Source organism: Schistosoma mansoni, chromosome W (genome assembly GCF_000237925.1).
Source record: "Schistosoma mansoni strain Puerto Rico chromosome W, complete genome".
NCBI classification, from domain to species: domain Eukaryota; kingdom Metazoa; phylum Platyhelminthes; class Trematoda; order Strigeidida; family Schistosomatidae; genus Schistosoma; species Schistosoma mansoni.
In genome coordinates, this window is record NC_031502.1 from 48,712,456 (window position 1) to 48,726,845 (window position 14,390).

Here is a 14,390-nt window from a genome sequence, read left to right on the forward strand (position 1 = left end):
TGAGAGTGGCTTACATTAAGTCACGAACTGTCAGAAATACAATTTTTCTACTCATTGTGATATAAAAAAATATATTAATTATTAACTCTTTACCCATTGCTCAATTTATGTGAAACTGTCATATCCAACCTTGATATGGATACCTATGAATTAAAGCATGTTCCATGTGAGATTATGTTAGAGCACTCTGCTTGATCAGTTTTAAGTCAGTCAACGCTAGCGCATAACTGAAGAAGATTCTAGAATCTTTTTGTTTAAAATTATGAATATACTAACGTTTTTCTTGTGGTGATTTCTTTCAACTCAATTTGGTTCACTTGGAATATAATTACATACCTGACCAAGCTGAGTACTAATTTTGGGGACTAGTCAAGTGAGGCTAAGTGGTCGAAGAATAATAAGCAATAAGGGTATCTGGATTGGATAAAAAAAGACTTAACGAGTAATGTGTGTTCCGTCACCCACTCATGACATGCTACAATTCATCGTTTCTCTAAGATTTAATTAAGTTGTAGAGTTTATGATTTTTTTAATATAACATTACTTAACTAACATGAAATATTTATATTTAACATGATACCCAATTTTTAGGGAAAGTAATGGTCTAACAGTTCACAAATATAACTTAGTGATATACTTGTTTTCTTCTTTCTCCTATTAACAATAATCATGAAAGTAAAACTGTTTTAAAATTGAGATTTTATGAGGATAGGAAGTAGATAATGTGACATATCACATTCACGATCTATAAAGCATTACTGGTTAGCTGCCTTTCTTGATAAATCTAGTCAGCATTCTGTTTTTCGGGTATTGTTTTTAAAATGAACCATTTCAAACAGAATTGTATTTCTTATCAGTTTAGTGAAACGGCAGTTTACTAGTCGAATCGCCTAAATTTCAACCAGTTTTGTAGGTCACATCCCTAAACCTCGTTCTCATGCTTTAAAGTTTGTAGATCATGTATCTTGCCATCTCAATTCATTCGATTGATTGGAGTATACTGATGATATGCTTCAGTGTGCAAATTTTTTAAGACTACTGACAGAAAGACTTAGTTGAAATGTAGTGAATAAGATTTATAGCTCACAGTGCTTACAGGAACTCATGAACTTTGATATTTGATTCTGGGCTCTTCACCATTAGTGATATGATGAACAATAATTAAATTGGCGAATAACCTACAAAGCTGATATCCTCGGATCGTTTATGACCTTTAATCGTGTTATGTTTTTGTTAGCAATTTGTGCGTAAGCATTTTATAAATATAATCCTCATTCTTCTAGCTTTAGTCCTTGTGTTTAATACGAGTTCATTTGGAGGCTTAAGTTAATAAATCTGACCCCGTAAACGATGATTTCCCGACCATATTGCGTTTTTCCACCAATCAGGATTCTTTGGATTACGTTATAATCATTCAAAACTTCTTCACCATCCATAAATTGTATTAGTCGATAATAATCTTACTAAACACATTATTGTAACACTTTTATTGACCCCTGGCTAAATACAAACGGAATCATTAACATGTCAAGCTTCAAATTCAATCTGTCATTCACGAAGTCATCTGGTTACATGAGTTAAAGCTTTCAGCTGTAAATTAGGAAACAATATGTATACCATCCCATCTAGAAACTCTTATTAGTAGCCCTATCGTTTATTATTTTTAACCTTTGATTTTGTTTCCATCATTATCTCATGAATTCTAACTATGTTTGACCTAAGAACCTTTAGTCAGACAAACAGTATAAATTATGTTGGTTGTTTCGGAAGATCGTCAAAGTCTTTTGAATTACAGTTCAAATAATACATCACTAGACCATTCATCTTACGAATTTTTTATTTCTTTAAAAATGTTATCTTGTTAAAATTACAGCTACTTCTGGTCGACCTTGGTCTTACCTAATCAATATATTGAATAATGAAGCCAGTGATTTGGAATTATTGATCTATGCAATGACTTTGCTAAATAAAACATTGAATTCTATACCGGATCAGGATACATTTTATGATGTCACAGACTGTTTAGAAGAAATGGGAATGCAGAAAATTGTTCAATGTCATTTAACAAAGAAAAACTGTGATCCAGAACTAGCTGAACAATTAAATTTATATGAAGTAAGAATCAATTGTTTTCCTAATTTTACTTCTATTTGAAAATTACCTACAAAGTGAATGACTTATATGTTTTCTTACGTTTTGAATAATATCAATCAATTGACAGATGAATATGAACTAAAATGCTCTGTTCAAATCTACATTCCTTGAAAATAAGTTGATCACGACATCAGACAATCGTCATAACTCTACTGACTTCAACATTAGGTCGTGCAAGTTTGAGTTGTTAAGATAATATTCATCTTCTTAAGTTGTAGATTGGCGTTAATAAATATAACACCTAGGTACAAAACATTCCGTGTATTCCTTCTACCTATTAAACGTTATTATTTAAATTGATTGAGTTTTGAATTTATTTAGATAAGTTTGTCTGTGCGACAAGTGACTAATGTCCTTAGTGTTCTTTATAATCATAACAATGAATATCGCTGTGTATCCCTTTATGGGGCTAGAAAACGACTGGTAGAAGTTCTTAGAAGACTATGTTTCGTCAAATTTAAACGACATTAGCGAAACTGAGTAAACTAATCGACAGGACTACTTATTCTTGCCCACTTTATCAGGGGACTTTGAATGATCTTTCAAACATATGGCACGAGAAATACGTATTTCATTGTGTTCAAAATATACTATTATTCAAATTTATGTTATTGCCCTGTTTAAACGTAACACAACATTTTACTTTACATATTTTCGAAATATCCCTGTTTTTCTTCATGTCCATTCAATATCTAACTTTGTGTTCTTCTTAAACATAATCCACTATTTAATTATAATATAAAATGTATTATGTCATTGTATGACCGAGGAAGTGATGGCTTCTCATGAAATGAAATATAGATTAAAGAGTCCACTAGCTAAATACTCTGTCATTAGAGATGTTGATAGTAGTAGGTAATAATCGGAAACTCATGAACCTTGTTGTCTTACTACTTGATGCTCATTCGTAAAACGTACCTTCTTACTTACTTACGCCTGTTACCCCTCGTCGAGGAGCATAGGCCGCTCACCAGCATTCTCCATCCAACTCTGTTCTGAGCCTTCCTTTCCAGTTCTTTCCAGTTGCTATTCATCCTTTTCATATCGGCTTCTATTTCCCGGCGTAGTGTGTTCTTTGACCTTCCTCTTTTCTGCTTCCCTTCCGGATTCCAAGTTAGGGATTGAGTCGTGATACACATTGGTGATTTCCTTAATGTATGTCCGATTCCAACGTCTTTTCCTAATTTCCTCTTCAGCTGGAACCTGCTGGTTTGTCCTCTCCCATAAAACGCTGTTGCTGATAGTATCCGGCCAACGGATGTTGAGTATTTTGCGTAGACAACTGTTTATAAATACTTGTACCTTCCTGATGATGGTCGTAGTAGTTTTCCACGTTTCAGCTCCATACAGCAGGACTGTCTTGACGTTCGTATTAAAGATTCCGACCTTGAAATTGGTTGAGAGTTGTTTAGAGTTCCATATGTTCTTCAATTGTAGAAATGCTGCCCTTGCTTTGCCAATCCTCGCCTTTACATCTGCATCCGATCCTCCTTGTTTATCAACGATGCTCCCCAGATACTTGAATGTTTCCACCTCTTCCAGAGTTTCGCCATCAAGTGTGATTGGGTTGGTGTTCTCCGTGTTGCATTTGAGAATCTTGCTTTTTCCTTTGTGAATATGGAGGCCTATCGATGCGGAGGCTGCTGCTACATTTGCGGTCTTCATCTGCATTTGTTTGTGTGTATGAGAGAGGAGGGCTAGGTCATCTGCGAAGTCCAAATCATCTAGTTGATTCTGAGAAGTCCATTGTATTCCGTATTTCCTTTCAGATGTCGAATTCTTCATAATCCAGTCAATCACTAGAAGGAAGAGGAATGGGGAGAGTAGAAGAAATCGATGTTTTTTATGCCATTGGAACCGATGTCATTCAGTGTCAAAGACATTATCATCTAGTAAGTTAGCTCCTGTATGACTGAGGTGTATACGCTGATTAATCCCTCAGTAGTAACTAATGTCACCTGTGTCTAACTATGAGTGCTACTCCGATTCTATTGATCAAGTAAAAGCTTAGCCACTTTGATTGCAATAATTCTCTGTAGCGTGAACTAAGCTTTCTGCGTTAAGTGTTTCGAGCAAGCAAGACAATATGACTATTAATTGTTTATGACATACCAAACGATTAGTCAATTGTAAAAGCAAAGGTCATGAAGTAAACAAATTGGTTTAGACCAATCATTTGTAACGAATCGTATATCAACTGTTCATATTCTCTACGGTTGTTTTCGATGACAAAATTTACTTTGTTAGGATCATTACAAAATGAATAATTTGGATTCATGTTAGTAATGATCGTAATGAATTCAACTGATCAGTTTTTATTTAGGACATTAGAGTCCAAAATCGTGATTAGACTGTTCTTTTCTCAAACAATATCTACTTCATTTATATTAACATTTTAATTTATTACAATTGTGTATACAATAAATCATCCTTTTTTTCTTGTAGGCAAGTCTACGATATGAGGATGGTGAAGATTTCGATGAATTACCTTTACCGGCTAGTGGTCGTGAAAGTTTACGTCAAGGTAGACGTATGAGTAGAGTACAATTTATGAAAACACCAGAAGGTGAAGCATTATTATCATCTATGCATGCCTTACCAACTAGTCAGTCAATGGCTAGTGATATGGATAGAATGCTCAGTCGGAAGTCCAAGCGTTTTCAATCAGTAGAAAATTTACAAAATAGTGGTTTATCAAAAAGTGTTACAAATACAAAGTATGTCTTCTTTTCTTTCAATATATATATGTACCTAATTTGCATCATACATATTCCAATATATAATATATTCCTTCTTTTTGTCTACTAGATATTTGAGTAGAATTATAGCACTACTTATTTGTATCATTTTGCATTGATAATACCTAGATAAATATTCTCTTGTAGTTGTTATGTATACTGTGAATGGACAATTACATCAACTGAACTAGTTTTGTTTCCCCTCAGCTTAAATTTCTTAAGAACCATTGATAATGAGTTTTTAATCCTAACCAGCAAAGATTTAATCTTGTGCATAAAATCAACTCAGATAAGGCATGGTATATATTGAACCAGAAAAAAAGAAGTACTAACACAGTCAACACTATGAACTTCTGAACAACATCTAATAATCGTTACTTTTATTGAATTATGAAAATTCTAAATTAACCGAAACAGCTGTATCATAGTTTTTAAAAGAATGGACTATCTGGTACTTACTTGTCCAACACAATACATTAATAAACGGTTCTAATTAAAGGGAATAATGAAAGCATATTTTCTAGCTATTCATGGTGTTATGAAATGATAGTAGTATGTGATGATGAATTTTGAAGTCTTTTTTGAATATGTATACTTTGTGTTTCGGTAGTGTTTCCGTAAACATGCATCTATTAGCAGTCTAATATAACAAAAGTTACAACACTACACAGGGATAGAAGTAATATAATTGTAAATCACATATTTACATAACAATTGGTTGTAGGAACCTGGTTCATTATATAACTGAATTGATTGGTGTTTGAAAACTATTAGTTTGTTTAGTAGTGAAATTTCATTGTAAATTACTGTGCACTACATCATCAAGTTTGACAAGTTATAAATAACCGCTTATTCAGTGAACAAAACCAATGTTGAAATGGTTCGAATAATTGTTTACTAGGGTTTTCACCATCTATGTAGTTAAACAACAGGATAAAGCTGTAGTGCACATGTTATTCACACTCTAGAGTGTATCCAGTAGTGAGTAACAATATAAACCGATAAGCTTACGGAGTTTATATCAGCCTCGATTTCAATGAGTGTATTACTAAACTACCATCTTGTAGATAACAAAATACAGTGAAACGTAGATAATCTACAGTTTTTAATTTCACTGAAATCCTGAACTCACACAAAATAAACCACCATTGAAAACCTGGAAGCATTGGACGGTCGTTTTATCGTAGTATGGGACTCTTCAGCAGTGCACATCCACGATCCCGCACCCCAAAATCGAACCCACAGTCGACATTATCGCGCCCGAACACTTGACCTCCACATCACTGAGCTATCATTCAAAGATGTTAATATCTAACGTCGATCAATATACGAAACTGAGCGACCATACAACATTGTTTTTCCTGTGTAACCGCCTTACACCCAACACTATCAAATACACTGGTCACAACTTCTGAAATCCTGGACCAATCTAGGTGGTCGCACAATTTCGAGTATTAATTGAAGTCAGACGTTGATATATTTGGATGACATCTCAGTGGTCTAGAGGTTAAGTGTTCGAGAGCGAAAATGACGACTGTGGGTTCGATTCTTGAGTGTGGAGTCATGGATGTACACCGCTGAAGAGTCGTATACTAGAACGAAGCGACCTTCCAGGGTTTTCAGGTTTTCAGTAGTGGTGTAACTTAAAATGGTTCAGGATTTTAATGCCACTAAACAATCTTCATAACCTTATACTCACAATTTTTATTGTGTTATGTGTTATGGTATTATGAAACGATTTCTCCCCACTATCCATTATACATATATACCGTAACAAGTACATGGCGTGATAAACGTCATATAAACAAAGCAACGATTCGTACAGAGGATAATACGGATTATTTCTTAGAACATCTCTGGTAGCATCAAATATTTCTTATTGACTATGTTGAGCGTTTTCATTGTGTTTTTATTTTTGGCTATTGGTGCTTGTATCCATTATTCTATCAAACTGTAATCTTTAGTCCATTAATTAGCTAAATGGTGTATATGCATAGGATTTCTTTAGTTACACATCACCTTAAATAAACCAAACTATAGACAATAAATTTTATTTTACAACTTCTATATTTTGAGTGTACTAATCATAAACATCAACTATTTGTGTACTTTAAGTTTAATCTACTACTGTTCATACGCATTATTCATGCTGAGATGTAGAGATGAGGACAGAGAAGCAATTAAACTGCTATTGATCACACAAATGATTGATTTAAGTCAGTTTTTCTAATTACACATAAACCGGAAGTAAAACCAGTATGGTTTTTTCATGACTATTTTACAGCTGTAAAGCCTGTTGGTTACTATTAATGATCGTTTCGATTCGCTTTATCACTTAGTATAAATTCTCTGATATGTGAAGTAGAGCAGCTCCTAGTAAGCAGGGTAGAAAACGAAATAAGTATTTTCAGGTGTGTGATTCCAGGTATACAGAATAAACAATTGACCTTGTTGAGGCAATCAACTCAACTTTCTCAGTATATTGCCTTTTCAATATAACGTTACATGAAGACTTCATTAAAACATGTTGTCTTTTTCTGTCAAAAATCGATCATGTCCTTAGTGGCTTTTTAGTGCTATCAATGACTACAATGTTGAATACGATCAAAAACTAATTCAGAATCAACACATAGTTTTGTATGAAAAGTATGACAGATCAATCGTTCATCATTAGTAACCTGAACCCGATTTCCTTTTTTTAATTCATCTGTTTAAAAGTATTCCTGTAAACATCAAAATGCCATTTCTTTGAAGGAATGATTCTATTGTATAATTATCATTATAGTTATGATACTATTTTAATAATTCATTGGATGTTGTCTTGCTGATAGGTTTCATAGATTTGTTTTTTTGATGTACTAAAGTGTACCTGTAATAAATCTTATACTAAGCGCCAAATCAGATAAAGAACGGTAATATTTGATATAATTATTAACAGTGCTTGTTAGCAGGAGATTATGACGTAGTAATAGCAAAATGACTTGAATCGCTGAGTTAAAATCAATTGTGTAACATTGGACAAAAGTAAACAGATTGTTACTTCACCAGCACTGGAAGAAATATTCACAGCGCCGTCATTATTTTATTCTAATTTTGTTGCCTGACGCATTTTATAGTTTGAGTTGGCCATAACAAAAAGTTTAATAACGAGATTGAAGCATAGATGAGAAAATAATAATTTCTAAATGCAATCGCCATTGCAACATTTTTTTTGATTGACCACCTAGAAAAGTTCATTTGCAGACTTCATCTCATACTAGATATTAATCGCGTGCTATATGTTACTGTCCTATAGTTACAACTTATATAACTCGGTGGCACTATCTATAAAGCTGTGGACATTCATTGACTGAGATGGCTAGGGTAGGTAATACACATGCCCAATCACCGTCCAAATTGATGTTCAGCGCTGAATGACAGAGTTTTCAAAAAGAAAGTTAGAGGCTACTAGACCATGGCTAATATGGCTGTAAACCTTTAACAAAGGTGCGCATGGATTCATGCCTTATCTTCTTTTAACTACTGAACTTATATCTATCTCTACTTCTTTTCAGAAGATTCTATCCACTCTTCTCGAAATATATCCTCCATGTTTTATTTTGTTATGGTTGATACTACGGTCAATTCAATTCGTTACTAACTTTTCCCTCACTAATTGTACTAGTGATTTTAAAGTGTAGCAGTTTCTTAGAACTTATATTTGTGTCAAATTCACCGTTGTTAATCAATAACCTTTGATCATAGCACAGGGTAATTGGACTTGAATTATCTACGGAATCTTGTATTTCGTTAGACTCATTAATATACTTTATTCAGGCAGATCATCCTGTTTTACAATTTTACTTATGTGAGATAGACTTTCGTGATTATTGTGAAATTTTTAACATCATATTTAGTTGATTAGTTTAAATTATGAAGCATTTATTACTCTATATTTTAATTGTAAAACATCTTCTTGAACAACATAAGGTCATTTGTTGAACAAATTAAATCACATAATGTCCATTGCTAATATTTGTAGTCGTGATTATTGTCAGTGTTTAGTTTTGTCCTAGTAAATATCAGTCTACGTTTTCACAAATGTTATTATTCATTAATAATAGTACTTCTTATCAGTACATTCAATGTATGGTAAAATATTTTGTCTGGTTTTCATTATCCCATAACATTTTTAATGCTACAGTAATGATTTATTATTCCATTTAATTTTGTTTTTGTCTTTTTCAATTAAAGTTTCCATCCTCATACAAAACAAACTGAACATAAGCTAGTCAATGCTTTCCTAGCTAAAGAAGGTAAACACAATGAAAATTTGAGTCGAGATGATAAACGAAAACCTGAAATGAATGGTTGTAAGTATCAGGATATTTTAGAAAATAAGACAATTAATGTTTTTTAGTCTATTTGATTTTCGTGTATACATTCTTGCCTTTGCTGGATTATTAATGTCTACTGTTCAAAAAAAATATCTTTTTAGTAAAATGAAAACCATGAGTGAAAGGTCTCTTGAGCACTTTTTCACTATTACGTTATACAAAAGAATGAGATTGAACGACTGAATCTAGGAAACCAGAAAATTGGTTACGCTATGCACTTAGACGTTTTGATGGGTACACATATATAGACAACATAAAATATGATCTTTCTTGAAAGTGCATTACTTGGCAATTAGACCAAAAATAAAAAACAGATAATGAACAAAATGAAAATAATGAACAGATAATAAGTAGCGTTACTGTATTAAGAATTCGAAGATCTGAAAAATACTGAAATGTTGCTGTAATGAATTTCCGTTCACTGATTTCTGAAATCTCTGATATGCTAGTTAAACATAACATACAATAACTGTTCATGGCTAAGATATCAAGCTCACGGAGATCGATCAATCTGAATACATTTCACATCACTACAAGAACTAACATGTATAGTTATGGGTTTCATACTAGAACGAAACAGTAATTTGATCCAACCTCGTATTTAATGGTTGCCTAGTTAAAGACGATCAGTATTGTAGATTTTCCATCCCTGACAGTTTAGTTTGACCAACCATGTTATTTGCTTCTACAACTTTCTTTCATATGCTAACTAAAGCACACACACAATTGTTCTACGACCCCTGATATCACCAATTAACTTGAATTCTTTTCTGAACATTTACTCTCAACTGTAATATATTTTAACATCTTAGGATGTGTATACATTATGAAAGAATAGACTTATGTTTAGTTAGTTGAAAAATATATACAACATGCTATGTTTTCTCTTGAATAACATTTCTTTACAGTCACAATCTAAGTATGTGCTAACTCCTGATATTCTCATGGTTCATGATTATATAAACCAGTATTAGAGAGAGAAAGGGTAATTGTACTTGTTGTCAATTTGTATTACTCAGTCCAATTCATTTTCAGTTAACTTTGCATGGACCAAATGAGTATTTGTTAAGATAGTAATGATTTAAGTGAATATTCATATGACTGTTGCCTTCAGATCCTCTGCGTAATGTTTTATTTATATTTATTCAAAAAAGAACATGTAGAAACTTGTAGTCAAACGATATTAACTGATCTTCGCTATAACTGTAGTGATATTATCTTTTTCATATAAGTGATGTGAAGTATATACCGTTGGAAATAAAACTTTTTAGGTTCAGACGTAAATGTCTGAATTAATCCTTCAATAATAGTAGTTACTTTGTCGAGATCATTTCATAAAATAAGTGAGCAAAAATAAACAGATTGAAATTCTAATTGACCACCAATGATATTACAGTTCTGTGAGACAGTCTAATCTGGTTGTATACCTATGATTTACGCCAAATTCCATATAGATTTATGTGGCTATATGTAGATATATTTCTACTGGTGATTGCTTTCTTATTTGCATGTCGTAATATTATGTAATCATCAATGTTATTCGTTAACATTATTATTGTCATTTATTCATCATATTTGTTCAACATAGCCTGGTATGCATGAGCTTGTCAAACAATAATGTCACTGGTATTATGAATGATGTGAGGTACATGAATGGAATATTGTTCTGTTGTTATTGTCGTTGAAATATAAATGAGACTGAAATATGAAGCAAGAAAACGTGCATAACTGCCTGTTTTCTTTTCTTTTTGTTCAAATGAACAATGTATATTTCTTTATTTTAATCTTTTTGTCCAATTGTGAATGCATCATAAGGATATTTTGTTTAAATGATTGAGTTCATTTTTCATTGCATGCATTCACTCACCAGATATTGATAATTTAACAAAAATTCAGTTCAATCGTCTTGCATCCAATGAAAATGGAGAAGCAACTCATAAACTACCACATTTTGATGAGCCTTTAACCAATGGTCAAGTAGATAGTCCATATTACAATAATTCTGTTGATGTCGACAGCAATGGTGCGATTAAGACGTATCGTATAACACGTTCCAAAGGAATCTCGCTGGTGTATGATGAAGAATTAAGAACCAGAGAAACTGGCGCGTGTGATACTTCAATAAGTTCTACAATACCATACGAAAATGGTAAGCTTCACAACTCAATGCTGTTTTGTGATCTTATGTTTTTAAACACTTATTCATATTGAAAAAGAGATGAAATTGCATCACAATTTTTTGGTTGTTGCGTCCTCGATCTATCTTCCCAGTAACATGCAGGAAAGAACCTGACGCTATAAGCTAACTAGTTCAACCTTGAAGCTGGAAATGCATGAGTCCAAATTGAGACTAACACTCTCGGTCAGAGAGACAAAAACAATCCTATCACCTGATTGATTGGCAAGCAAGAAAAAGAGAAAACGAGCCAACTGATACACTACTTGACTTATTCCTGATTCAGATTCATGACCAACACGACCACAACGTACAAACAATTATAAAAATACAACTTTGTCCAAACTAAGCATTGGGGTAGAAAAATGGAGTACAAAATTTTACGTTTAAATCACAATAGCTTTCAAACTGAAAAGATTGTGGTAGAGAATCTTGCATCAAGCGAACGCTTATGGTTCATAGCACGACCTAGAGACAAAACTAAATGTTAGTATTTTACAAACTCTGAATTATGTGAAACAATGTCCCAAAAAATAACCTCCGTTTTCGTCATAGCTTCTTTATTTTTCTACTCATATCATTAGTGAGAAGGCGTTGGAATTCAACACCTTATTGTAAATCTTGTTTGTACTACCTGTTTACAATTTCTCTCTCCAATGAAGGAGATTAATATTTATACGGTCGAATAAACTACTGAAACATTGTGTCTTATTTTTTGATAAAATTTTTATCACTGAGTTGATCAGTAAGAACTGTTCCATTCGAAATGAATTTACATCACTAAAGTTATTTTAGGAAAACAGCAGATAAGCAAGAATCATTTGACATTTTATTCCATCCTAATTTTAAACTCCTGCTCTACACCAGTGTATGCACATGATGTCATCCAAATGGAAACCAAGACTACTGCTGGAGCTTCCCAGTTTTCATTCCACGTCTGTTGACTAGTTGTTACAGTAATCATCGTTCTTCAAAGTAGACCACGTATTATATATTTTCTTTGGAGTTAGATAATTGTTTTTTCCCTTTTTAATAACTTCATCACCAAATGGAAATTTTTCATGTTTAATAATTATGCAATACACTTCTAACAAATCATTAGCATTCACTAACTAACTACTTGCCATATAGATTCACAATGCCTCCTAACGACTAATGTATTTACACATAACAATAATATAATTATAAATGCTTATATATCTACCTTTTTTAATGATACTCAACCATAGAAGTTGTCAATACACTTTTGATTAGTATCTCTGTGTTATAGTAACCATGTTTTCCTTAATTTAGATAATACCTGTGAAGACCCTAAAAAGGAGGTTGATTTAACTCATTTAGATGTTACAGATACAAATTCAACAAATTTGTTTACACTTGAATACATGCACTCGACCTTTGATATTATCGAACAAGATGAAAATCTAACGCCTACTGAATTAAACTCATGTTCAGATCATCAGTACTCTCTTAAAGATGTGGTACATTTTACTTTTAATGAAGAAATCACCTTAGAATCAGATCGAAAAAGTACATTAGATACAGAGAATGGAATGAATCAAAGCGTTGGGAATGAGATATTACAAAATTCACAGGATGTATCTGTAAATGGACATGTAGAAGAAGTGAATAACAAAGAATTTATTAGTGAAAAAAGTGAGATGAGTATGTGTAGTTGTATTTTATTAAATAAATAAAAATTCTACCTTGTAGGCATTTCCGAAATAAGTGTATTCCAACTGTGAATTCAGTAGTATGTTATAAATTGTAAACAATACATAGCTAAAAATGTGATTTATGTTAATTGATTGTACTTCCCATGTTAATATTGATATCCTACATTATAGCCTGTTTTTATTTCCTACTCACTTTAAGTTGTTTGACTTTAATCAGAAAAAGCTCACGAATATGACAACAGATTTCACTGAATTATGCATCACTTCTACTAACTGTCCGTTCGTCTCACATTTTTATGAAAATGTTCTTCTGAAAGAAACCAATCATAGGAACATGGTAGATTGGGAGAGCAAAGGTCCAAGATTAATATATTCTGCACACACACACGGAAATTCGTGAGTGAACGGAGATCTATCATCATCAATGAATGATATTCGTAAAATTAAAACCAATCAGTGACCTAATATCGATATCAAATCAGTTAGCTGGTGAACAAAAACAATTGAGTACCCAATGTCATGTTGATCTGGTCCTTTATCTCTGAAAAGGCTCTGTTGATGACATCGTGAGGTTGTTACTAGTTAAAGCGACTAGATATTATGTGTACTATATCCGTACTTTAAATGGCAGGGGGCTGTCGATATGAATCCCTGGACTTAGGGTTCATCCTAATTGCTAGGTAGAATTCGATCAATATTAAGGACTAAGTAAACATGACATTAACCATTACTCATTAATTAATCAATCCTAATTATCGCAGCCCTACATGAGTTTGATGTAGTGATGACTTCTCAGACTGTTAAGTCAGGTGATGCAGCTTTGAATCGTGTAGGAAATATAATCGCCTTCAAAATTACAGATATACTTTGCTGACGAGTGATAACTGACGTGAAATGCTGGTGCAACGTTTTGTATTAACTACCTCCAATCACTTAATATCGTCATAAACAGCCACTAAAAGTAATTCTAATGAATAATCGTCATCACATTATTATATGCTTTAGATTTTTATCTTCGATTGTTCACCAGCCCAAGATGTTTCTAACTTAAAGGACTAATATGCTAAACAATCCGAACTTCTATATAATATTGCTTCATAAGTTAACAAGAAACAACTTGTATGGTGATAAACCTTTTTGGTCATTATAAACCTTTAACTAAATTTTTATCAGTCATTGGATAGATAACTTTTAATTTATTATTACATCGATGAACTGGAGAACTCTATCATTATTATTATTATTACCAGTGAGTTACACGGGGTTATGG

The 14,390-nt window shown here is 32.7% G+C and overlaps 1 protein-coding gene across 2 annotated transcripts in view; it reads left to right on the plus strand.

Annotated features, from left to right (window-relative positions):
• Positions 1–14,390, plus strand: part of Smp_161110.1 (putative fh1/fh2 domains-containing protein (formin homolog overexpressed in spleen) (fhos)) — a gene marked incomplete at both ends in the record, with an annotated part of 66,479 nt that overhangs the window by 21,977 nt on the left and 30,112 nt on the right. For both annotated transcript variants that reach the window (XM_018789981.1, XM_018789980.1), the window contains 4 exons: positions 1,874–2,115; positions 4,600–4,871; positions 9,126–9,187; positions 11,139–11,417. In XM_018789981.1, the coding sequence (XP_018655370.1) occupies positions 1,874–2,115; positions 4,600–4,871; positions 9,126–9,187; positions 11,139–11,417 (855 nt within the window). The remainder of the gene's footprint in view (positions 1–1,873; positions 2,116–4,599; positions 4,872–9,125; positions 9,188–11,138; positions 11,418–14,390) is intronic.